The sequence below is a fragment of the Coenobita brevimanus genome, chromosome 8 (assembly GCF_032717465.1).
Source record: "Coenobita brevimanus isolate Jiangsu-jjx chromosome 8, ASM3271746v2, whole genome shotgun sequence".
Classification (NCBI taxonomy): domain Eukaryota; kingdom Metazoa; phylum Arthropoda; class Malacostraca; order Decapoda; family Coenobitidae; genus Coenobita; species Coenobita brevimanus.
This window is the reverse complement of record NC_136961.1, coordinates 43,165,438-43,192,887: the sequence shown is the minus strand read 5'-3', so window position 1 is coordinate 43,192,887 and position 27,450 is coordinate 43,165,438. Positions and strand designations below refer to the sequence as shown.

At 40.8% G+C, this 27,450-nt stretch overlaps 1 protein-coding gene across 1 annotated transcript in view; it reads left to right on the top strand.

The window, feature by feature from the left end:
* Nucleotides 1-27,450, top strand: part of LOC145407803 (uncharacterized) — a 131,127-nt gene that overhangs the window by 89,685 nt on the left and 13,992 nt on the right. The window contains exons 11-28 of the mRNA XM_080278665.1: nt 2,937-3,550; nt 4,529-4,579; nt 5,261-5,392; nt 5,586-5,678; nt 7,389-7,548; nt 10,129-10,250; nt 11,729-11,758; nt 12,131-12,292; nt 14,699-14,824; nt 16,356-16,439; nt 16,653-16,749; nt 21,320-21,391; nt 21,667-21,812; nt 22,271-22,423; nt 23,029-23,127; nt 24,982-25,134; nt 25,284-25,511; nt 25,676-25,811. Coding sequence (XP_080134791.1) covers nt 2,937-3,550; nt 4,529-4,579; nt 5,261-5,392; nt 5,586-5,678; nt 7,389-7,548; nt 10,129-10,250; nt 11,729-11,758; nt 12,131-12,292; nt 14,699-14,824; nt 16,356-16,439; nt 16,653-16,749; nt 21,320-21,391; nt 21,667-21,812; nt 22,271-22,423; nt 23,029-23,127; nt 24,982-25,134; nt 25,284-25,511; nt 25,676-25,811 — 2,658 coding nt within the window. The remainder of the gene's footprint in view (nt 1-2,936; nt 3,551-4,528; nt 4,580-5,260; nt 5,393-5,585; nt 5,679-7,388; nt 7,549-10,128; nt 10,251-11,728; nt 11,759-12,130; nt 12,293-14,698; nt 14,825-16,355; nt 16,440-16,652; nt 16,750-21,319; nt 21,392-21,666; nt 21,813-22,270; nt 22,424-23,028; nt 23,128-24,981; nt 25,135-25,283; nt 25,512-25,675; nt 25,812-27,450) is intronic.

Here is a 27,450-nt window from a genome sequence, read left to right as displayed (position 1 = left end):
TAGACGACTTTGTTTAAGCCGGGAAAAGACCTGTTGCTGTGAAAGTCTACCTCTAACTCCTCCAGGTCGAATAGTCTCTCCTAAGATTAATAAAATTGTTTGCTAGCAAGATGATTAATCAGAGAAACGTTGGTAGATGTAAGAATAAGAAGAAAAACGTATGGCAGAAGTAGGAATAAAACGTTTGGCAGAAGCAGGAATAAGATGAAACGTTTGGAAGAAGCAAGAATAAGATGAAACGTTTGGTAGAAGCAAGAATATTAAGAAACGTTTGAGAGAAGCAAAGGTAAAAATAGAAACGTTTGATGGAAGCAAGAAAAGGAAGAAACGTTTGGTAAAAGCGAGAATATGTTTTAAAAAACGGGGTCATCGTATTGAAAGGGTTAAATTATATTATGTAGTTCGTCCACATTAACTTGGCGGATTTTTTTTTTCCCCCTTCGTAGCTCAGTGGTAAGATAAGTGAACACTGCGGCTCTGCATCCATTCCACAACGCATCTTCGTGACTAGCATCATCTTCCAGTGACTCTAGTGTTAATCTCGTGTTTCAGCTCAGCATTTAGGATGGAGGGATTGCAATTTTAGGCCAAGTTAAGGTGGACAGAGCGTAGTTTTAGCCATTGTTGTTGTTGATGTTGTTTTGAGCTGATGTAACATGCTTCTGATGATAATAATAACAGCCTGACGAGAATGACCCACTCCTGAGGTCTGCCCAGCTCATGATATATGCTATAGAGAAGCTGTGTTATATTATATGTGTAAATTAACGACGCCTATTTATCATTCATAGTTACATCACCCACTTTTTATTAATGACGCCTATATCATCCATAATTTTATCCCCTTCTCTGGATTAACAACGTTTGGTTTATATCCTGCGTTCTTCTCCCTGCCCTCTTTCATTCTCTCCTTCATTCCTTCATTCTCTTCCTTCTCCTCCATCATTCTATCCACGTCTCTCTAGTTCTTCCCCCCCCCTCATTCCTTTTTCTCTTCCACCCGCTCTGGTCTGCATCCCTTTCTGTTTCCCCTCTCATTCCTCCCCCTCCTCCTCAGTCTTCCCTTCCCCCACGCTCTCCCTTCTTCCTTATTCTTTCTATCTTTTCTCAGCGTCCCCCGTCTCCCATCCCTGAACCCCCCACCCATTTTTCTCACTCTTCCACACTCCTTCCCTTCATACCCCCCATCTCTCATGCTTTCCCTCCCTCTTCTCTCACTCTTCCTCTCCCTATCCCGCTGCATTTTCCCCTCCCTCAGGCTCTTCCCCTCCTTTCTTTTCCTGTCCATCCCTAACTCCCATTCCCCATCCCTCAAACTCTCCTCTCTCCTCTCTCACTCTTCCTCAATCTTTTTCATGTTCTCCCTCCCCCTCCTGCCTCACTTATCCTCACCCCTTCCCTCCTCATTCCCTCCTCACTCTCCTTTCCTTCCTTCACTCCCGCATCCCTGAAATACTCACTCCCCCTTCCTCAAACCACACTCACTCACTCCGTACCGAAAAATAACCTGAATGCCCGCCAAGATGTAGCCCCGTGATGCCCAGCTCATCTGCTAACACTCACCCCCGCACCAGCATAACCCCAGTCAGTTGTCGCTTGCCCGTGTCCTCAGTATGCCCATAACACCATCGCTGCTGCTCTGGAGGGCTTGTCATGTAACGGCAGCAGTCTCAGGGGCATGTTTCCTAGTTGGCTCAGGCGTTTTCACAGCATCTTTTCCCTACCGATAGACAGGGTGCTTCGTGTGTTGCAGTCTTCATTCTTGAGTGTTGTGGGGAGGGGTCATTGCGGTCTCCAGTCTTGTGTGTTGTGGGGACTTATTGTGGTTTTGTGAGGAGCGAAGACGTTGTGGCTCCGCGAAATTAGTAATCAACCATAAAATTAGTGTCAGCAAAAACGCAGGCACTATAAAACAAAATTAGACACTGCTAGAGCTGACTGAACCTTCTCCCCAGCATATGAGAGCTTGGGGGAGTAATTTATGAAACACCATTTATTTTGAGCATTACATGTCCTCAGTGTCCTCATTGTTTGTTACTGATGCAAAGTATGTTGATTTACACACACACACACACACACACACACACACACACACACACACACACACACACACACATAGACGGCAGATGTGTTCATGTGTGCGTTCTCGGATACACGTCATACAAAAGAGAGATGAGGGTTGGATTCGCCCACACTTAAGTGACTGCCACATCAGCCATTGTGTGTGTGTGTGTGTGTGTGTGTGTGTGTGTGTGTGTGTGTGTGTGTGTGTTTTTGACCCCTGTGATTCGGGTGGCTGGTTTAAAGTACATAGATGTCCTAAAAATGCTCGAGATAAACCACTACAGAAATCACAGGCTGGATGGGTGACAGACATACCACAATGACGGAAGTTGTCCTATTGATATAGGAGAGTTCGTAGCACCTCTTCTTTTGTGGTTTCTTTTCCTAGCACGATATTTACATCTTTCTAAATGTACATAATTTACAGCAGTATCTAACTAGAGGATATAGAAGTGTAATGTGCAGAATGAATTTGCTGAGGAATAAAAATGTTGTGAAAAATCCTCAGCCAACAAGAAAACCGCCCAGGGTCTCTTGCTTTCACTTAACGCCAGTAGAGTAGGCGCACACGGTTGTTCCAGTACACTCGCGATACAGTAGTAGTCTGATGAGCCTGGTGTAACATGTAACATCTATTATTTTGTACTTGTCAATCATCATATATATTTTTCAGTGTTAGATTATATTTTTCATTTTGGTTCTAGTCCGAAATGTAGCTTCATATTCTTCATTAAAGTTTTATGGTAGCTGGTGAAAGTTAATTGTTATTTTGGTAATGGTGGGATGGAATGTGTATAATATTGATACATAATGAGGTTGTAGTGAGACATTACCACTGAGAGCATAATGTGTGAGGGGTGGTGGGGATGCAGCCTGCAGGACGGACCACTGTGCTGATGTGGGAGTACACGCCTGCAGTCAAGTGGAGTGGCAGAAGGCGCTCTACCCGAACCTGCTGGGCCAAGGACCCCTCCAGGCCGAAGAGGTGGCCGCTAAGTTCTGGCACCAGATGCACACTGTTAATTGCAGCAAGGAGTTCCGCTTCGTGGTGTGCTCTCTGCTAGCCCCACCCTGCCGCCCCGGAGTCACCAAGCCCCTGCCGCCCTGCCGTGAGGTGTGTGAGGCTGCTGTGAACCAGTGCCAGCCCATCATGGCCAGGTACTACCTCACGTGGCCACAGGACACCTTCACCTGCCTCCAGCTGCCATTCAGCCACCAGAAGCCGTGCCTGCAATACGGGGAGGGGGAGGTTCTCTTCCCGCCTGACTTCAACTACGACTGCTCCAGGCACGACTACGACTACGACTACGACAGCTACAGCTATGAGGACGAGTATGACCACCTGCCCGTGATAGACATGCACGACGACCACGACGAACTGGACGAAGAAAACTACTCAGGCTCAGGGGATGAAAGCAGTTCCTGGGACCTCGACTTTGTAAGCAATGAAGAGTTATACGATGATGACTACCACAACCCATTGGAGGCCCCCACACCCCCCACTGACACCACCACCACCACCACCACAACTACCACTACCACCACTCCACCTCCCTCCCTACAAGTGACTACCCCCCGGCTCCACTTTGCCACCACCCCTCCCCCCACCCCGGCTCCCCCTTCCTCCCGTCAGCAGGCAGGCCGCAGCGAGTATGGCGCGGGCTACCTTCTGGGGAACGAAATTATCAACGGTTAGTTCATAGGGCCGTAGTCTTTTGATCTAGGAGGCTCCCTTAACACCTCTTCTTAGCGGTTTATTCTGGGGGGATTGCACGTTGATATTCCCTCGTATATTACTTAATGACATCTATGTTGATATTGAAAAACGATACAACTAGCTTAACAGGGAATACTGACGTGTAATGTGCAGAGTAAATCGCTAAGGAAAAGTTGTTTGAAAGCCTCCTACGCTTACAAGACTATGGGACACTTTCATTGTCAATATGGCTGTGTTCAGGTTCCAAAGGAGTGGGTCATTGTCTTGGTGTTTTGCTGTATAAATAAGTACATCAGAAATCCAACAGACAGATTACCTTTTAATTATAATTCTGGATGTTTACCAACACTACATAACCCTTTAGTTAAAAAAAAAAAAATCCTGAAATTACCGAAAACACAATACATTACGTACGTCCAACATCACACTGACAGGGTAATAGAGATTTCAGCCCTTGAACTGCGTAATCATTTTGGCAGGTAATTGAGATTTTAAAAAATCAGGATATATATATATATATATATATATATATATATATATATATATATATATATATATATATATATATATATATATATATATATATATATATATATATATATATAATAGTGAATACCCAGAATAAGCTACCTAATTCGACCTTGGCAGCTGAAGGGTTAAGATCAAGGAAATTCTAGCCAGTTTTACCTGTACTTACCCTGTTCCCTTTCTTCTAACCTTGGCGGGTTGATTGTGCCGATGACAGAGAGCTTCAAGGTGCGGGGCGCCAAGGGGGAGAAGGGTGCCAGGGGACCCCAGGTGAGTTATACTGCTTTTGTTTTTTCTTCTGCCTAATATATGTTTGATTTCCTGTTTTTTTTTTTTTTTGATGCAGAAGAGAAACACCTGATATTAATGCAAAGCTTTTGCCTTCCAAAGAAAAACAGCAAAAAGTAAGCCAGGTTGAAACGGCGTTCATCCACACCAATTTTAGGGTGTTTGGGACCGACTGAACCAAGGGGAAAAAAAAAAAAAAAAAAAAAAAATTTGGCGAGACAAGAGGGTAAACTTAAAAGTCGGACTGCAAGTAGCAGTGGGTTAATCCACCAATAAAATTCTATAAATCTAACAAGAAAAGTAGCCTAACCGAACAGAAAGCTTAAAACCTGTAAAAAAAAAAAAAAAAAAAAAAAAGTGATGACAAGAAGGGAAAAAATGAATGATGGAAATTATGAGTCACGTGTAAGAAAACGAATACTGTATATTTTCAGAATTTCATAACAGTAGTCCAGTGTGGTGTGCTGCTTAGTTGCTGACTTGTGGATTCGGTAAACTCTTAACCCTGCTCACCATATTTTTGTGCTATGGCGTACATCTTTATTAAATGTAATGAATAACTGCGTGTGACTGTGTAGTGGGAAAACATCGTGTGCCTGTGTATAATATCCCACATATAACTGTTTAAAGCAATAAAATTCTAATCAAATTCTGCATTTTGAGGGTCCGCCTGGCGAGTCTATAGCGGGCCCTCCAGGTCCCCCAGGACCACCTGGCCGGCCAGGACCAGCAGGACCACCAGGCCCTCCTTACAGCATGCTGGACCACGGCTCAGGCGGGGGAGAGGACTTCACCGTGAGTATCAAATATCACCGCTTATGGTACACCCCTCAAAAAAGTATCGCGCCACTTAAAACACTTAACATATTGAAACATGGACCAAGCGTTGTGATATATGGGTTAGCCTGTGATGATAGTGCAAATATTATTCTGGGTATTGTAACCCCGAAAATCTATATACCATTCAACCCATTTTCTTTGTCCCCAGCCCTTGTCAAAGTTCTTAGGGGGCGGTGGGGGGCGGCAACAAGAGGTGTGTTACTGCAACGAAACACACCTCGTGGAAGCTGTGTTATCCCAGGTAAGTTCCCCACACCCACACCTGTCCCCCCACACCCACCCACCCCCCACACGCACACCCAAACCTGTCCTCCCACACTCACACCTGTCCCCTACATCCACACTTGTCCCCCCACATCCACACCTAGCCACCCACACCTGTCCCCCCACATCCACACCTGGCCACCCACACCTGTCCCCCCACACCCACCCTGGCCCTCCCACACCTACACCTGTTCCCTCCACGCCCACACTCACAGCTGTCCCCTCACACATACCTGTCCCCCCACACTCACACCTGTCCCCTACACCCACACCTGTCCCCCCACATCCACACCTGGCCACCCACACCTGTCCCCTACACCCACACTTGACCCTCACATCCACACCTGTCCCCTACACCCACACCTGTCCCCCCACATGCACACCTTTCCCCCCACACCCACACCTGTCCCCTACACCCACACCTGTCCCCCCAAACCCACACCTGTCTCCCACACCCACACCTATTCCCCCCACACACCTGTTCCCCACTCACACACCTGTCCCTCCACACCCACACCTGTCCTATACACCCATAACTGTCCTTTACACCTATACCAGCCCTCACACCCACACCTATCCCTCACACCACACCTGTCTCCCCCACACCCTCACCTTTCCCCTACACCCTTACCTGTTCCCCCCACACTCACACCTTCTCACCACACTCGCACGTGTCATCCACACACCTACACCTGTAACCCACACCCAGACTGCCCCCCACATCCACACTTTCTCCCCACACATACACAACTCACCCTTCCCCACACTGGTCATGTTCACTTCACTACATTTAGTCACCATTATCACCAGTGAACAGATTAGGGTCTGGTGCTGATTATAAACAGCAGGTGTCAGTCTGTCTGGGTTTCAGTATAGTATTAATGAAGCCAGATTCCAGTCCTACAACTTGGGTAGTAAGTTGTGGTTGCATTATTTTTGGCAAGCCATAGTTTTGAAGTAAGAATGATTCTCCATGGTTACATGGTTACTGCATCAACACTCTAGTCTGACTACACTTGGCTTTCAGCTGACTGAAATGGGTTAGAGGTCTTTGCCAGAGTTGAACAAATGTGCAGTAGGTGATCATTGTGTTAGCCTTGTGTAGTAATAGACAGTGTTATTTTCTTTCATATTCTTTATTTGCCATTCAGTATGACCTCCTGGTGCTCCTGGAGATACTGTCTTTGAAGGCCATTGATGGAGAAGTGCAAAATAACAAATAATTATAAGAAAGATGATAGAGCAATATAAATTTAAGTGATTTTTTGTACCAGCTGATAGGCATTCACAGCAAACGGGGCTGTGCATGAGGAGGCAGTGGCTTCACTGTAATTTTTTTCCATGCTTACACTTCAAGAGAGGAATCCTGCCTTTCCTTACTCCCTCCACATCACCCATTTTGCCCTTTAACCCCTGCCTTACCATTGCCTAGGTGGAGGGAGATGAGATCTTGCAAACTCCAAGTAAAAGATTTACAGGCTTCACAATACAGTATCAGTTTTTTGTTAAGAGTCAATGAAAAGGAGAGTAAGACCTCGGAATTAGAACACCCCTTTATACTGTTTTCGATTTTCAGTTAAGAAAAATACCCAGTGGAACATAAAAATTCATTGTTTTCATTGTAAGGGTAGTGATTTTGGTGACAGTCTCTTTTGCTGATAAGCTGATAAAGTGGCTTAATTTTCAGATTACCATCCCACCGGGTCCACCTGGACCTCCAGGGAAGCCAGGACGTGATGGTGTCCCTGGAGGATTTGGTGTACCAGGACGTGCTGGCCAACCAGGAGAGCGAGGATCTAAGGGAGACAAGGGGGAGAGGGGTGGACGTGGACCTCCAGGCAGACCAGGTATATTTACGACAGATCCCCAGGTACCTGTGCAAATCTGCATTATAAAGATAAAGGTCAATCAATCAATCAATCAATTGCCAGATGCCATAATCCCGTAAGGGGTGGCCATTAACTTTGAGTTATTTGTTTTACGGGGAGGGGCACTAACCCTCCACCAACCCACTTGTTGACACATAGGGAGCACGTATGGTTTGGTTATATGGTTACCACCCAGCGTTGTAAATGGTTTCTTGGCTTACAGGAAACCATTTGGCTTGTCACTCAATGTAAAGCCACCTGTAAAGGAAAGAAAAGCAATAAGAAGAGACAGGAAAGATGGGAGAAATAGGAAGAGAGGAGGGCAGCCACAGAAAAAAATAAATAAATAAAGGCTGAGGAAGAAGTAGGCAGCACTACATCAAGTGAGTGGATAGCATTATAAATATCTGATTGCATCTGACCACTCAGGCAAAGTCACCCATTATTCCTTAAGAACTCGACCAGAAAGTATGGTATACAACTCACCATGCCAACACACAGGTGTCATGAAAGTCAGCTCTGTGCGCGCACACACACACACACACACACACACACACACACACACACACACACACACACACACACACACACACACACACACACACACACACACTAACCAGCATGGTCGCAAAATTGTGTGAGAGAATCCTGAAAGACAGATGGATAAAATATCTGGAAGAGATGAATATTTTGGCTGAATGTCAGTTTGGATTCAGAAGTGGAAGGTCATGTGTTTCAAACTTGTTGAGCTTTTACTCAAGAGCGATTGATGTGGTACAGGAGAGAGATGGTTGGGTGGATTGTGTGTACCTAGACTTAGAGAAGGCCTTTGACAAGGTACCTCATAAGAGACTAATGTGGAAACTAGAATATATAGGAGGACTAAAGGGGAAACTTCTGGAATGGATGAGAGACTTTTTGAGAGACAGACAAATGAGGACAGTAATAAAGGAAAAGATGTCTGGATGGAGGGAAGTAACAAGTGGAGTCCCTCAAGGCTCAGTGTTGGCGCCAGTAATGTTCCTGATTTACGTAAATGATATGGTAGATGGAGTGAACAGTTATGCGAGTCTGTTTGCTGATGATGTAAAGATCTTGAGGAAGATAGAGGTTGAGGAGGATTGTAAAATACTGCAGGAGGATTTGGATAGGATACACAATTGGAGCCGGACGTGGGAAATGAAATTTAATGTAAAGAAATGTAAAATATTGGAAATGGGTAAAAGTACCAGGAGACCATCACTGAATTATTTTTTGGGTAATGAATTAATCACAAAAAGGAGAGAAGAGAAAGATTTGGGAGTGCTGGTCCAAGATAGTTTGTCACCAGAAAAGCACATTAACAAGATAGTTGGAGAGACTTATAAGCTCTTGACTAACATAAGAGTAGCATTTCATTATATGGATGAGGAAATGATGAAAAAATTGATAGTGGCCATGATCCGCCCCAGGTTAGAATATGCAGCGGTAGTGTGGTGCCCACACAAAAGAAAGATATAAACAAGATTGAGAGAATACAAAGAACAGCAACCAAGATGGTCCCCAGTCTGACAGACCTGTCATACAGAGAGAGGCTGGAAAAACTGGATTTGCCTTCGTTAGAGGAAAGGAGAAAGAGGGGAGACATGATTGCGGTGTTCAGGACCATGGTGGGAGTAGATAAAATTGACAAAGAAGATCTGTTTGTATGGGATAAGAGAGCAACAAGAGGACATGGAATGAAATTGAAAAAGTCAAGCTGCTTGAAGGATATCAAGAAATATAGCTTTCCTTACAGAAGTATAGACTTATGGAATAGCCTGGACAAAGAGATCGTCCAGTCTAAAAACTTAAACGAGTTTAAAGTTAAATTCGACTTACTGAGAAACAGTGACGGAAACCCACGACCATAGTACATTCCGTGTATATCACAATTAGGTATATTCTTAAATATTTGAAACAACTTAGACAAAGAGGTGGTGCATGAGAAAAACATTCATGTGTGTAAAGGTAGACTTGATAAATGTGGATATGGAGACAGGACAACACGAGCATTGCTCAATTCCTGTATACTACAAATAGGTAAATACAAATAGGTAAATACACACACACTAAAGCACATGGCACTCACAAAAACACACAACATATAAAAGTGACCACTTTTGCAAAAAAAACACACACAGGAACTGACCACCTGACTGGAATGAAAGGCAGCTTCAGCCAGCAGTCCACCAGATTCATGCCCAGAGGAACATGAGGCCACAACAACAACTGCCACTGACTAGGAGGGAGAGATTGAGCTAGTACTTTGTGATGCTGGCTCCTGCCTTACTTAGGCAACACATTTTGTCTGATTCCTAGTAGTCATCCTGCCCAGTATGGTTCCATCAGATTAGTAGAGCTTCACTGATCAGTGGCATACACAAACTTTACTGCCACAGTATGACACTGTTGCTTCAGAAACATTATTATGTATGATTTAAGGGTGATAATAATTCTGCTTCTTGAATTACAGGATGGAATATTTGAGATCTTGGATTTCAGTGCTTGTATTTATGAGTGTTGTGGTGTCATGCTTAGGGCCAGAGGGTGCAGTGGGTGCCAAGGGTGAGTCTGGGCTGGATGGGCCACCAGGAACACCAGGACCACGAGGACCACCAGGACCTCCAGGACAGCCAGGCTGGGGAAACGTTGGTTTAGATGTGAGTCCAGCACCACCACTGATTGTTGCTGAGTGTTGGCCTGCCTCACTGACTACTGGTGCCATGCAGCACCACACTACACTCATCTCTCCCCCAGTCATGCCACTAGATTTTGTATATTTTCCTGTGTCCATATAAGTTAGGTACTTTGCTACCAGAGTCTATACTTCACTGTACATTTGTTGCACAGCTTATTATAAAAACTCAGCATCAAGGTTGCCTTGAATTTTCATAATTATCATTACCATTTTTGTATAGATACCAGAAACTGCTACAGGATAAATAGCTGTAGAGGTGAAACATGAATGAGAGTATAAGCATTGCATAGCTGCTTTCTACTGCATGGTTGAATTATTCACATGGTACTGTTTCAGATCTTGTTTGTTGCAGGATGATATAGTGATACTGTGTTATCACATTTGAATTCATGAGGAGTGCACTTATAGGTTACTTTGGAGTAGTTGTATTATGGGGAATGATGTGGTTACCTCTTCCACCAACAGGCCAGACTCTGGCAATCATGTGTGTTAGATGTCACAATTTCAAAGTGTGTAGTTGTGATGTAGTGAGTGAGGTCAGGGCATCACTTGGCTACTGTAAATAACTTTTCTCCCACTGTTCTTTAAAATTCCTTTTGCTTCATTTGAGATAGATGAACATTCCTACTTAATTAGTTCAGTTGTATATATTTAACCTTGTTTAAATATGCCTCCTTAAATTATATTAAGTCACTTCTGTGAAATGCAGCATTGCTGCAACTATTAACTTATAAGTTTTGCTTTAGTGCAATCCACTTTCTTTCAGCACAGTTCAGTCATAAAGAATCAATGTGAAGGGAAAACGAGGTAGGCAGATTATAGACGCATGGTGGTGGTTGAGGGTATTGGCAGATACTAACACTTTAAATCATTGCAGATAAGGTATGTTACACCGATTGAAAGATTCTCCCTGAATCCCTCTGTTTTAGGATGTTGTGATGAAGGAAAATCCTCACAGTTGTTAATTGCATAGACACTATACTGCTTCATGCATGAGGTACAGTTCACATGTGCTCTCCCTGACATTTACTTATCTCTCATCAAATACAGGAGGAGGAGGATCAGATTCAAAATGAATATGTTGCATATATACTGCTCTTGTGTTTCTCATTATGTGTTTGTTTAATTAACATACAGTAGTTAAAAGAATTGGGACTGTGATTCTGGTTGGGCTAGGGTGGACTTTTTTTTTTCTTTTTTTTTTAACCCAGTCATTGCTGTCTCAACTCCAGTTTCTTATGAGGATGTCGTATCTGAAAGACAAACCTTTTTGGGAAAAAATACTGCTGTGCTGGTACGTCATAATGGTATCAGACTGATGTATTGCAAAAGGGATATGTAACCAGAGACACCTTTGTTTTGGGTAAATTAGATCAGTTTTGTTGCCTCCTTTCAGGCTTCTGCTTTCCGTAGCACATAATTTCTTCTTTTTCATTGCAGCCGCAATGGAACCCCCGAACAATGTTCAAGGTAAAATTTATTGTTGAACTTTTGTGTCATTTCATAAATGAATAACTTTTAAAACAGTTTGGCAGAAACTGTACGTGTACAGCACATCCTCCAGTTTAAATTTTTTTTATCATCATTATTATTGGCTGACACACCCTTTCTGTTGAGAAATTACACTACACAATCTTTTCTTATGCAGTAGAAATGAAAATTAAAGAAGCTTTGTGGATCATAATACTTTACATACTTATTAACTTCGTGAAGCAGATTGTGGTTCAGCCCACAAAGAACTTCATGCCTCATATATGATAATCATCCTTCTTTCCCCTCCCTCATTGTCCGTCCATCCATCCTCTGTGCCCTCCCTTGGACGACCCCCCATCCCTCCAACAGGTTGAGAATGGCATGTCTGTGGCACCTGCCAGGCCAGGCACCCCAGGGGCCCCAGGGGAGAAGGGAGAGCAGGGTGTCCCAGGGGTCAGAGGCCCCAGGGGTTATTCTGGCAACAAGGGGGAGAAGGGGAGCCCCGGCAGGGATGGGATGAAGGGAGACAAAGTGAGCCTGGCACTGGTGATGTACAGTGTATAGTTGGCCATTGCTGTACAGGACACAGTTTTGCCATTGTATTGTGCATGTTGTCTGCTGCATGTTTAAATATTATTGTATCCAGTTCATTAATTAACTGTTTTACTGTTTTAACTAAAAATTGTTTGATATGCATGGTTACTGTCCACTAATTGGTAAGTTTCTCTTGCCTAATCAGGCCTCTTCACTCTACTATGTTTTAAAAAAGTTTGATTTGTAATAACTCCCTTTTTGATCTGTAAGAACCTCCTTTTTTAAAGTTTGTAATACAGTAACCCCCTCAGGCATATTGACATGAATCACATAATAATTCTGTTTCTGCTAAAGGTGATCCATGATGTGAATCATGGCAGAAATTTTTCAGATATTTGTCAAACAAAAAGTTTCAAGAGATTAGCCACATGTTTAATTGCTTCATGGCAGGATTGAAGTTCTTAAAATAACAATTAACAACTCTCTGTTCACTCCTTGGGCCATGGAAGACATTCCCGAACCTTCTAGATAGGTTGCCAGGCAGTGGTTGATGTACAGTAGTTTTCAGCAATTTTCTCAAATTTTTAGACATACAGAAAATCCAGAAACTGTTGAAAAAACCCTAATTATGCTTCTAGGCCTGCACTTAAAAAAAAAGAAAAGGAAAAAAAGAAAATACTGAGCAAAGTTAGTTTGGAAATATATATTTTTTAATTCAAAGCAGAAACATTGAGTCATAGTTTATGCCATTAAAATCAGTACTGTATCTGGGAAAATCTGACCAGAAAGTGTACTGTATATGTGACACCACATATTAAACTTATGCTGTGGGTGAGGGGGTTTCTTATTATGTATTCAGGAAGTTACATTTTGCTGATTGGTTGTGGTTATAACATTATCATATTAACTTTTAAGTTTTCTTACCACTTTAAACTTGTACTGGTAAAAAAAAAAGCACAAACTTACGTGACAGTTTTCAGAGTGTAGTGAATGTTGACCTTGTGTTGTAAAATCCATATAAACCTGATCATACAGTAAGAGTAAAGTCAGTTTTCAGTACTGGAGAGGGACACCTGCAAGTGGTGGCATCAATATAACTGGGTGGTGGAGATACCCAGTTATATAAAAGTCTCTCATCTCCCTCCCAATCCCTGCAGAAGAGGATAGTGATTTGCAGGAGAGGACAACTTCAGCTTGCAGTCCACTGGGTTCACATTCAGATGAGCCTTGGATTATAGTGACTACTACAGTCAGTTCCCACTTAACCACTCCAGTCTGATGAGGTGTCTTTCATTTATTCATGGTACCTCTGCAAAGTATTATTTATCTTTGGAGGGACATTTTGAACTGAAGTGAGGGACCTATTGAGCTGAAGGTGTCAAACATAGCCTTAATTAGCTCTTTCACTACAAAAAAATCTCCTAGGAGTGAATAAAATTGGCCAGAGGCAGCAGAAAGATATCATTAAAACACATCACCAGATTCAAGAGGTTATAGTCTACAATGTTTGGAAAGAAGATGCTGCTTTAAGAGAAGCAATTTTAAGTGAGACATGCATTTAGTTTAAGTTAACCCGACAACTGCTGCATTAGGTTTCCTGGTCTACCCTCCCCCCATATGCAAAAAGAATAGGAAAATATTTTTTTCTCAAAAATAATTTTTGCTTATGAAATGAAAAAGTGCATGGAAAAGTATAGGAAAAACATGTATGAGTTTATTATTTACCTTGGTTCAGCTGTGGTGAAGTAATGAAGTTGCACATCTGACCTCTCCCCTTCCTTACTAGCAATAGGGAGATACTGAGGATGCGTGGGTTGTGGTGGGACACGCGGGTGGTGACAGAAATACAGCACTTGTAGCCCAGTTTGAGTTGACTAACAACACCAAAGCTGTTATGTCAAAAATATGTTCCTAAATATCACACATTTTTCCATATGGTTGTTACTGTAAATTAGGGGGACAGGCTTATCAGCTTTATAGATAGCACTATAATATTAATAGGCAGTTCTCTGTTACTTACTGTGAACATCATAGAAAAAAATATATAATGATGAATGGGTGACTTATAATGAGGACTTAGTGCACGGTGAAAATGAGGAACTCAGTCCTTTCAGTCTTTGGACATACAGTACTTTGTTTTGTATTTTTGTTATCAACTGATGATCTTAACTTAGTTTAGGAGAGGTATATTGGACTGGAAGGGTCAGATAAGGCTTTCATTAATCCCATCAATAGCAGATGTTTCCCTACTGAGTAAAAAATCATCTGTAAACAGGAAGAATAAAAGAATACATTATTGAATGTAAGGGGTTACAGAGTAGATCAAAAGAATAAAATATGAAATACATCATTGATTTCAAGGGGTTAGCTGAGCCAACTTTGACCTGGTCATCTTACACACAGGGCCCTCTTGGACGGCCAGGACCACCAGGACCTAAAGGAGAACCGGGAACCCCAGGGCTGGATGGGGCACCTGGGCCGCCTGGCTACGTCACTGGGTCAGGAGCTAAGGGACAGAAAGGCGAGTCTGTCTCACGTCTTTTTTGTGATTGCATGAGTGTTAAAGGACTGAACATAAGTCTGTCTCTTTTGTTTTTTGTGCTGGCTCAGGGGCTAAAGGACAGAGGAGTGAATCTGCCTCATACAGTATCTCATGTGTGATGGCTCGTAGATTAAAGTACAGAACACGAGTTTGCCTTGTGTTGGCTTGGGAGCTAAAGGACAAAAGGGTGAGTCCTCCTTCCATGTCTGGTGATGGCTGTGCGGGCTAAAGGGTAGAAAGGTGAGTCTGACTCCAGTGTCTTAGGTAACTGCCACCTTATGACAGTCTACAGTATAATATTAGGTCTTTGACCCATTAGAATGAGGACATATTTTTCACGTAATTAAGGCAACTACCAGATGTTTTCATTCAAGTTAGGATGAACCTCTAATACAGTACAGGCAATGCTAAGATTAATGAAGGCTGTATTTAACCTCATCACTTCAAAAGGTTTATCCTGGGTGACTAAAATCATCTAGAGGTGGCAAGAATAAAACAAATCATTAAACTAAAGTGATTAACTACATGATCAGGACAGTTTTAGTATTCTGTTCCAGCTAATGCCAGATTGTTTTATTCAGCTGAGTGCATATAGGAATCTGAGTGTTAATACTGCTAACATTAACCCTTTTATTTTGAGGAAAGCTAGTACCATATTCTATTCCAGCTAATATCTAGTGATTTTATTCAGCTGAATGAGTTATTGGAGTTTGAGAATGTTAATACATAAGGTAGAGAGTTTGCAGTACAGTAGAGAATTAAGTGGCTGTATGTAAGTCCAGTTTTGTTAGCAGGGAAGTTTATAGATGGAGCAGACTGCACCCACATGAAGTGATGCCATTCTCAGTTCAGACTACATTGCCCCTGAATTTGCCACATCAGTTGTGAAGGGAGTGACACTTTTCCCTACAATGTTACTTGAAAATGTACAACAGAACTAAGTTAGTGGAGGCTTTGCTATATTTTAGAAATGCAGTTGTAGGATCTAAACTGACAGTTATGGTATACTGTAGTACATGGTTTATATCACCAAAAGGATGCCATCCATTTCTCATAATGGTCAGATTAGTTTCATACAAATGAAGCTCATAGTCTGCATTTATGGTTACTTCTGAATGCAGTTAAGATTAAACGTGAAATTAATGAGTGCTATGCCCAACAAACTGATGGAAGTACTGTACAGTTTATGATAGTCACCTGAAATTTCATGAACTGAAAATGTTAAAAATCTAACTTACAATTGAATTGGTAGGGTCTGACATGCATGGTGTGGGCTCTGTAATGTTTATGAACACAAACTTGCATGAAAACTTGAGCACCTCTAGTCTCCGTTTGCTTTTCAGACCACATAGTCGCCAAACTGCCCAACTGACTGAACCATCATTGCTATACCCTAAAAATGACACCATTGTATAAAACTGAAAAAGGGCTGACAGTACTCATAGGGTTAAATCATCATATTGTAAGTTAATAGTTTACCTTGCTTAAAGTAATTTTATTTTTTCTGTAGGTGAGAAGGGCGACAATGGTGAGGGTCTACCAGGTCCCCCTGGACCCCCTGGACAACTCTCAGGCACTGACCGCACAGAGATCATAAAGCAGGTAATCTGTGGCAACCCTCCCTCATTTAGCAACTTAGTGATATCAGAGAAGCTAATGTCTTAGAAAGCTGAATGTTGGAAATACTTTATTATTTATACCAAGAGATGATGGCAGTTGTGCTGCACGGTTTTAAATCATAGTGCTGATAACCTTCAAAATAATGGCTGCAGTTAGATGTATATCTCAGAAGATAACTCACTTTTCCACTTACAGCTACTGCTAACCCTTGATACCAAAAATGGAGGCTTTGGTCATGCTGATGGTGGCATCAATATATATGACACAAGTGGAGGTCTGGCATGGACTGGAGGTAAACACACCATTACATTAGTCATGCCCTTTAAGTGTCTGGCTGTGCATTGAGTTGTCTCACTTGTACGGTACTGTAATGAGACTGAGGCAGACGCTTCATTTAAAGGTTCTAAAATTTTTATGGTATCTCTTGAATTAGATTTAGCACCATTGGTTTTCTTGCCCAGGTACACTGTATAGCAGATCATTACCAAAATTATAGTTGCACTCTGCAGAAGAAGATATCGCTTAACATAAAGATGTATCATGCATAATATGAAATGCTAAGTAAATACTGCTTGCATGAAAATCATGACTGCATCTGCTCTTCATGTTCTAATTCAAGGAAAAAAATTGTGCATTGTATTAAGCCTGCAGCTCATAGAATCCATCAACTATATCATAGTCAGTGCTGTACAGCATTGATTTACCGGTTTATAGTACAGAAAGCATTTGGAAAAGACATGTCATGCTTAACACTCTTGAACTCTTTCAATGCAGCCTGCGTCCAACTGCTTCTGAGTACTGCATGACCCCCACAGGCTAGCCCAGACCTTACATGCCACACACCCCTCGCTCAGCAATGTGCACAACATTGAAAAATGTTTCCATTCATCTTTCTCCCCTTCCCTTATTTATAACTGTATTGTTATGAAATGGCTACATGTTATAAATGAATAAATGATCTTCCTAATGAATGAAAAAAAAGAAAAGAGAAAATAAATTGCCATATTTTATCATTCACTCGTTTATTCAACACTGATTTCTCACAGATATATAAGCATTTTGTCATAGAGCATTTATGTGCAGTGATTTTCATTAAAAAAATGACACTTCTGGCAGAATAGAAGTATCTTAGGGTACAGTCTTTTAACCACACCTGGCTGCTCTAATAGTTGCTGGCACAACATTGTAAAGTGTTTCCAGTTGTTTCATTCCCCTGCCCTTAATTGTAACTGTATTGTTATGAAATTACTACATTATAAATGAATAAACAATTTTCCTAATGAAAGAAGAAAAAAGAAAAGATAAAAATTACCATATTTTTTCGTTCACTCATTTATTCAGCGACAATTTTTTAGAGATACACTATATGAACATTTCGTCACTGCTTGTTGAATGCTGTACAACTTTCTCTCAACAAACATTGACAAATTGCTTATATATCTGTGCGAAGTCAGCGATGAATAAATGAGTAAACAATGAAATATGGTAATTTATTTTTTCTTTTATTTTTATTTTCATTCATTATGAAGATCATTTATTAATTTATAACATGTAGCAGTTTCATAACAATATAGTTATAAATAAGGGCAGGGGAGAAAGTTGAATGACGCAACCAAAAATCGTGGAGAAAAAATACCACAACCAGTGTGGCTGGACACAACTTGCATTGAAAAGTGCGAACAGTTGGATTTTTTACTGAGCCCTCATGTATGAGAGGAGTAAGATGAAATGCTCTATAAACACTATATGGATGAAAATCATATCCACATCTGCCCTTCATTATCAGATTCAGGGGAAAAAAAATAATGCATGGAGTTAAGCTTCCATCCTATAGACTTCATCATCTGTACCATAGGCAGCCCCATACAGCATTGCTTTATAATACAGAAACCTTTGGAATTATAGGAATGTTTGCACATACAGTATAAATAGGCCTGAAATGCAAATCACTATTCTGCATTGTCTGTATGAGCAATAAACAGAATATTTTGGCAATAGTTTGTTAAAGTTTATGCAAATTGGAACCATATTTTTATAATGTAGTTGGCTGTGTCATAAGTACAGTTTTCCAAATCACTTAATGTTAATTGTTTGTAACTGCTCATAAATCAGATGTAAAGTGTTGATTTCATACCGTAAGTTGTACAGCTGCTCTGCTGCCATCTCAAAAAAGCACTAGCTCTAAGCAACATATATAATTAATCTCAGTATGGGTACATGACCATAACCCACAGACTGGAAAGGTGCATTACCATAATCCACAGACAGGAATGGGTATATTACCATAACCCACAGGCCGCAATGGCAACATTACCATAACCGACAGACTGGAATTGTATTTTACTGTATATGATTAAAGTAAACTGCTTAACTAACCTACTTGTACAGCACATATCTCTGTAAAATGTAACCTTATTTACTAAAGAGAGGTGGATCACTCTTGTAAAGAAGATGTATCTGGTACAAACGTATGTATATCTTTTGCACCCTTTTGTGTAAATATTTCCCCAGAAAGACAGCTTCTAACTTCTGCAGGGTGACAGCCAACTGAGAAGGGATCCTGAAAGACATTTCATTATAAAGGATCATCATGGCATTACAGACAAGCATTTTCAGGGATAATGATTGCTTTCATTTCCCAAGTGTAAAGAATGCATTTTGCTTCACACGTTGTTTTACAGATTTATAAAGAAAGCAAAAATTCTCACTGTTCTGATAAGTGACTAGATCCTTATTCATATATTACTGGCTTACTTTGGACTTGCTGCCTAGTTCCTAAAGAGCAGTTTCTGTATGACTAATTAACATAAATCTTAGACATTAATTTGAGCAGAATGAGGAAACTAATATACTGTAAATAGTGGCTAGGGAGCTCCATCACATTGCCTTGACTTTTTCACAACCTTATCAGAATACATTTTTTTTGCCATCATTGACTTTGATAGCTTGAAAGCAGCTCAGTACTAATCTGTTTCTGTCCATCCATCCATCCATCCATTTTTGGCCCATCAGAAGCATAGGCACTGACATATGGATGTGAGACTGTGGTGTGGCATGAATGAAAAGTCAAGACATAGAGAGGAGACAAGATAATAATATGACACATAAAAGGTATATAGTAAAAAGTGTGTTGACATGAGGGTCAAAAAGTGTTTTTAGGTGGTGGAGAGAATAGGTGTAGGGTATACAGTAAGTGAATCTGTCTGAAAGTGAGAAGCAGAGTACGTCAAGAAGGAGGTGTCTAGTAAATTAATCTAGGAGGAGATAGTTAAATTTTTGTTTTGAGTTAGTTTTAATCAAAGGATCATACAAATACTGAGACAGAAATGTCGAAGTGCTGAAGATATATTCAGACTGAGATCCAAGTTTATGTCAAAGAATTAACAGTCTCATCCTGTCTTTAAGAAGTTTATGTGTCCGCAGATTCTTTGTGTAAATGGGAGGCCTATGGCCAAATTTTAGATAAAGATTTGCTATCAGTTGAATACATCTTGGAAACATACAGTTAAAGTCAGATGAGAAAATTGGAAGACAGGGCTCTTCACCACAAGAAGCAAAGAAAATTTAATGGTGCAGAGTGCACTGTAACTGATAAGCAAATGTACTGTTGGAGTGGTATGCCAGGGGATCCTGATCCAGGGGTGTTGGTAGATGATGGGAGCAATAAATGTTACTTGGAAGTTTTAAGGTGCATACATTAAAGGGAGTTTTTCACACATAAATTTTATCCATTTTTGTTGTAAAAGGAGTCTTCCTGACCTCTTCCAAGCACCTTTGGATGTGACAGACTACTATAGTCTTCCTAAAGAGTATCCCCTATAAATCAGGATAGAGAGAAGAAGGCATCCCAGCATTCTCCCCAACATGAATGAAAAGGAAGGGTGACCAAAACAAAGCAGAACACTGGATATAGGTGAAAATATGCAAGGGGTCAAAAGTGATGCAACAGTTACTAATTAGAGATTGTGGAATGCTGATACTGAGGTTAAAACATATTTGGAAAAGTTTCCTAGCCTTTCTCTGGCTTCCTGGTGAAAGTACCACTTGTTTACTCAGCCTTTCACGGTATTGAGGTATGTGCCTCTTATGCCATTGAGTCAAGGTTGCCAAGCTGCGGGTGAGAAAGAAACTTCCCATGATTGGCTGCAACAAGTGATGGCAAATTGAAAACAGGTTTTTGTGCCATGCATTCCTCATTTCATATACTTCTTGATCATATGGAAGTCCAAGTCTAACATGGATCCTTACTGTCTGTTGTTTTGCACTAACAGGTATTATCATCCATTGCATGCTAGCCAGTAGGTGCTTTGAAGTCCCATACAGAAAAAGTTTAGTTCAACAGAAGCTAATATTATATGCTGTGGGTCTATTTCACATAATTAAATCATCAGTACTGAAGCTGAGAGAATTAAATTCAGGGAGAAAGTTGACAGATCCAAATGGATAAAAGGCATCTTTATTGCTCTAATGTTATTTATGTGCTCCAGTTGTGAGGTGACTAATGCTCAGTTATGGTAGTTGACTTTAAGTTTGTTAGTATGTAGCCATCATTGCAGTGTCCTGCTTGATAGTTACAGCCTGCCTTGTCTGCATCCTGCTTTCATAGAAGCTTTAAAAATATTTTTCTATTGTTTAAGTGTCTTTTATGCTTCATAGAATGAAGATGATGTGATACAGATGGATATTACAACATCTGTCTCTTATACCAGTCATTGGTTAGCCATGACAAATAATGGGCATTTTGTTAGCATTAAATGTTTCCTGCATCAGACACTAGATAGTTAAATCAGTAAGCAATTTTAACAGCTTTAAATGTTCCCTCATTCCTCCCCCCCCCCCTCGTGATGCATTTGTCGCAACAGTGAGTGATGACGAGGACTTAGTGAACACTGAGGAAGGTTCAGGAGTGCTTCTGTACCATCCCTTCCATCCAAGTAAGCAAATGGACTGCTCAGATTTTTTTAGCATTATCCATTTTACCTCTTTAGCACTAATTTTGTTGTACTGTACTGTAATAGTTTTTAGAGCATTTGTGTTAGTGGTGGCTTTATCATATAACACATCATTAACTTTGATCTAATGGTTCATAGCAGAAAAACAGTGTTGCATGTGAGACAGTTTCAGTGTGATTCATGCCTCACTTCACCATAATGTCTGCCGTTTCGTGAATAAATGTCTGCCATTTCGTGAATAACATCTGACACTACAGAGGAAGGGCGAGGTCTACGTGGCCCCCCTGGCCCCCCAGGACCCCGTGGACCACAGGGGATAGAGGGAATACAAGGACTGATGGGTCCCCCCGGAGAACATGGGGAATCAGGATCTCCTGGACTTCCTGGACTTCCGGGACAAAAGGTAGCAAATTTGAAAAAAATTTAGATCTCATGTTGTTGTATACAATAAGCTAGATTTTTAGCATAATGTATAGCACAGTTTAGAGTAGTACAGTACTGTAAGGCTGGTGGGGTTGTGTATGACATGAGAATTCATGCATTGCTGACATACAGTACTGTACAATGTACTATGTGTTAATCTCTGATTTTGTGCTATATTTTGCTAATTTGCTTTGGGATTTTGAATAGTTTTTGTTTATTTTAAACACAAGAAACATACTTATTTTATATCATTGAACTTTGACTATTGCTGGACTGTTTTGTTCAGCTTATGCACTGTGTCATACTCAAGGAATGTAGACAGTCTTACAGTAAAGTTGTTGTTAGTCCTAATCTCATGTGAGAAGGGACCCTTTAATGCTGAGGAATTCTTATGTTCATTTTACTAATGGTCTGTATATGGTTTAATGTTTGTTATAGGGTGAACCAGGGCAGCCAGGGAGCCCTGGCCTACGTGGTGCAGTGGGACCTGCTGGGCCACGAGGGGAAAAGGGTGAAAGAGGAACTCCTGGCACACCCGGCCAGGTGACAACCCTTGTGTTGCCGGATGGGACCAATGTCACTGTGGTTAAGGTCAGTTAGAGGTTAGAGGGCACTTCCTTCTGGTATCTGATTGACTAAAATTACAGAGAAAGTAAAGTATTGTATGTAATCACTAAATTACTTGTGTCTGTTGGTAATTATATCTTGAAGGTTTCATAAATATGGCTAACCAAATATTTACATGGGTTACACCACCAGAATGTTAGTGATACTGAAGGGATCAGAACTTTCATACTCATACACAAAAAGGCTCTTGACTGTTTCCTTCAGAAGCCACTGCAGCACTATGATGGACTTTATTCTCTGGCCGTTGCTTATTTTGGAAATGATGAAAAACAGAGGTATTCATAAAAGTTTTGAAATCATACATACATCCTGTTACTATTACACATAGTTTGCTATAGCAGCAGTTCTTTTCAGTGGAATACTATGCTGTATATTTTTGGCGTGTAACTACGAACACTCATACATACATCATCTAATCTCATAATTGTAGAAAATACAATTTGTATATACTGTTACTGTAATTGCTGTAGTGTGCTTACTTGTATGCCAGATTTGTTGGACTCTTACCCATTGTGGCTGCCTGAAATATCCAGGTACGGTGTACAGGGCTCATGGTCATTGTTTTACAGGGGGACAAGGGTGATCGGGGCAAGAGAGGAAAGAGGGGCAAGCGGGGACCTCCTGGTCCTTCTGGACCCACAGGGGACCTTGGCCTTCCGGGATGGCCGGTGAGTCAGATTAGATTGTACTCAGGTGAAAAGAAATTTTGGTAACTAGATATGATAAACACTTTTGATGTTTGTTTAATATGATTTTTAGTTACAGTACTAAGAAACCAAAACTTTCTAAATTAAGTATAATTACCAAAAAATAAGAGGTTTGATTATTATTTGATGTGTCGGATATGAAATACTTCACTTGCTATACGTGAGGCATAAATAATACATTTGACTATGATATACAATATTTCTACCCCTGCATGTCTGGTGATCAATCTAGAATGTTACAACTGTGAGTACAATTAAAACCAGCTGCTATAGAATGTGTTAAGTCATGCTCATGTTTATGTATTTTCTTTGTTGTAGTTCAGTCATTCATTCTTGTAGATACAGTAAACTCAATTATCCGTTGTAATTCAGACAAGTCCTACATCAAATAAAGTGAAATGCCGGATATTGCATAGTACCCCCCCCCCATCAGCCAGTTGACTACTGCATACAAGCCAGTTGATAGCCTCACATCCTGATATTGCATGGAACTGCTGGTTATTTCCCTTTTTGGCACCAGATGTTGCATAATTTTGCCGGATATTGCTTTAATAGAATCGAACCAAAAGCACTGGATATTGCTTTGGGCTGGATATTACAACGACAAATAATTGAGAGTTTACGTGTATACTGATGTTGCATTCATTTTGTGAAAGTAAGTGTAGCCATTAATTATAATTTTTGTGCATGTCTGCAAGTGGCATGGTGTGACAGTAAATGAAGATTAAGTGTAATGTGATACTTATGGAGTGAGATAATGACACAGTGTAATAAGCTGGTAAATGGTGAGAGACTTGAATTGATGGAAGAGTTTAAATAGCTCTGGGCAATAAATGAAAGAGAAAGAATGTAAATGTGCAATGGAAGTGGAAAGTAGAGTGGCTTAAGGAAGAAATATGACTGGTGCTATGAAGGGCTTCATATGAATGAGGGCTGAGTATGATGATTGTGGGACGATTTTATGAAAATTTGTTTATGCCTGCTTTTCAGTACTACAGTACAGTACTGTATATACATTCATGGGATTTTGTTGTGGCATGAACCTAGAAAGCAGCAGAAATTAGATGGATGTGGAATATTAGTGAGGCACTTATTTTAGACAAGATGAGAAATGGAGATATTCATAAATGATGTCGAGTTAGAAAGCCTGTTTATAAAACTGGGAAGAGAGTATTCTTGAATGGTATGATCACAACCAGGGAATGTATGTAAATTGAATGATGAAAGGAGTATAGATTAATGAGTTTAAATGTGAGAGGAGTCATGGTAGGCTGGGAGGAGGAAGGATGGATGTGGTGAATGAGTATAAGGAGAAGTTGAGGAAGCTAAGATTGATGGGATTGAGGCAAGCGAGTGATGTGTATACAGAGGTGCACATGATAAAAGGTTATTCCTCATTTTTTTATTTACTTGGAAAGCAACTGAATGACTATTAGACAAATTTATATGAAGTACACATGCATCTAAAGAGAGAGAAAAAAAAATACAGAGAAAAATGTGTTGATGGTTTTTGCGTGTGTGATGGAACCAGGATTTTGAGGGATGGTTTGGATGATATTTAAATAATTGGGTGGCCCATTTCAGTGGGTATACTTTTGTAAGTTTGTTCTCCTTTTATGTTTTCTAGTTTTTTGTTCCTGGAAACTACCTCATACTGTCTTTTAGGTGGGAATTGAGTATGTGATGATGGTTGTGAATTTTGGTGTACAATTTTGAAATATATTAATTTTTGTTTTGGATTATATTTTTTTCTTATTATGAATTTCTACTTTCTAAGATTTGCTGCACAGCTGTACTTATTATTTTAATTACCAGGGGGTGAGTGGACGTCCTGGCCCACCAGGTCCCCCAGGGGTGAGTGTAAAGGGTGAGCCAGGTCTGCCAGGTCCACCAGGCCCACCTGGACCACCAGGTCCTTCTGGACCCACAAGTCCTCCTTCAGAAGGAAGTTTCTTCAGTGGCATGATGGCAAGTCTTAACTCACAATTCAGTCCATATCATACATATTACCTCAGTATCGTGGTGGATTTTGAAGAAAATGTTCACATTTTCTTATTTTGTATATCACTGTAATATGAGTTTGCTGAATAAAATTTTAGTGAATTTGGTGTTGACAGGGCAGCAGCAGCTCTGATGTATCCCAGGGCCACACCACAAGTGCCCCTGTGCATGTGGGTCCGCCAGGCCCCCCAGGGCTGCCAGGACCACCTGGACCTCCAGGAGAACCAGGACCCCCTGGTATCCCTGGCACTCCAGGTTCTCCAGGACCTCCAGGCAACTCACCAAGTGAAGACAACCAGATGTACATCCCTGTGCCAGGACCTCCAGGACCCAGAGGGCCACAGGTAACCACTTTATTATGTTACACAAATAACACAGTCCCATCATCTCCACATGGATCATATAAAAATTGCATTGGGTGGCTGAGGACACAATGATGGAGGGAAAAATGATGTATAGTGATATGCAAGTGTACTAGGGTCTAAGGTCACTCTTATGGCTTTGTCAGGGACCACAGGGACCACCAGGCCTCACAGTAGAAGGACCACGAGGACCCAAGGGATCCCCTGGGTCACCAGGGCGTGGTGTTCCTGGTGAGCCTGGACCCCCAGGATCCCCAGGACAACCTGGCTTTGGCCCCCGGGGTGAGTCTTTGTGTTGTGAATCCAGCTTTTGTCACACTTTTCAATATACAGAAACATCATACCACTTGGTATGTTTCCTACTCTTTGTATAGTGGCTATTAATTCATTAATCCATGAACCCCTTCATTTATGATAATGTATTTTGTGTTTCATTCTTGCCGTTTCCAGAGTATTTGATGCAGTTGCAAAGAAACTTTTGGAACTGCAGGGTTAGATATAGCCTTGTTTAATCTGTTCAGTACAAGAGGTCTTTTCCTTGAATAAAATAATTTGAAGGTAGCGAGACTAAAATGAAATACATCGTTAGATTGAAGGGGGTTATGCAGAGTACAATGCGCATAGTTCATTAGTATTGCTTTTTGTCTGTTGTCCACAGTATTTTGCTACAGTAAGTTGCTAAAACTAGTTGCTTCTTAATGATATTGTTGAATATTTTTGTTAGAATTTTGTCTTGATTGTACAGCTAATAGTAATAAGTTATCCTGTTGGTAATGCAGCTGATTTTTATACACCTATTTTCCCCATCTGTGTAACTGCATTGTGATTTTTAATGATTGAGATTTCAAGTGTAAGTTTGGTTGCTAGTAAGTAATTTCTTCAGGTTTCTCTTTCAAGCCCAGACTATCTTCTCTAATAATTTGTTGTACTTCCTTTGCTGCCCTTTATTTGACTAACCAGTTTCTAGTGGGTCAGCTGCAACCTTGTGTCTCACCACCATCTTCTAACCAACAGAAGGCAGTTACGGTGGAATAGACAGGCTTAAGCAAATGACCGGACTCCTTGGAAGCAGAGGTTGTGTATCCAGTTTCCTTTTGTCATCTTTAATGCTTTTTCTTTGTCAAAAGAATTGGCTGATGTAACTTATGTTTTATGTAATTAACCCTCTTCAGCACGCTGATGCTTTTATCATTATGTTCTTGTTACCCTCATATGATTTTACGCAGCTGAGGTGAGACCTCTTTTAAGGGTGGGATTGTTAACCCGTATAGCAGTATGATGCCCTTATCATATACAGCATTCATGTTAAAGCCATATCTTGATATTCAGCTTACAGGAAACTTCTTTCAATGACAGAGTTGGGTTTGAGGTATTATTTGTGCCCAGTAATTTCTGGCACCTCTTGTACATCTGAGTGGGTTCATCTTGACTTTTGTTCTATTGTCAGTTGCTCTTGGCTTCAGAAATCTTTAAAATAAAAAAAAGCATTAGGAACAATAGTTCATTGCATTCACATAAATCCCAACGGTAATAAAAATCCTCATCATGGACTGTTATAATTGCATGGTATTATCATTGTAATCTGTTAAAATAATTTTAGCCTTCTAGTTATTAATAATTTTATTGTGTTTGGGTTGTACTGTATAAATATGGATGTGTCTTGCACATTATCTTTACACATTGTGTGGTGCTGATGAGGACCCTACTCATGGTTGCACTGTGCACACTGGGTAGAGCTAAACAGCTGTGGTGTCCACTTACACATGATGACACTGTGCAGAATGAGTAGAGCTAAACAGCTGTGGTACCCACTAATGCATGGTGGTACTGTGCACACTGGGTAGTGCTAATCAGCTGTGGTTTCTATTTATACATGGTGGCACTGTTCACAATGGGTAGGGCTAAACAGCTTTGGCGTCCA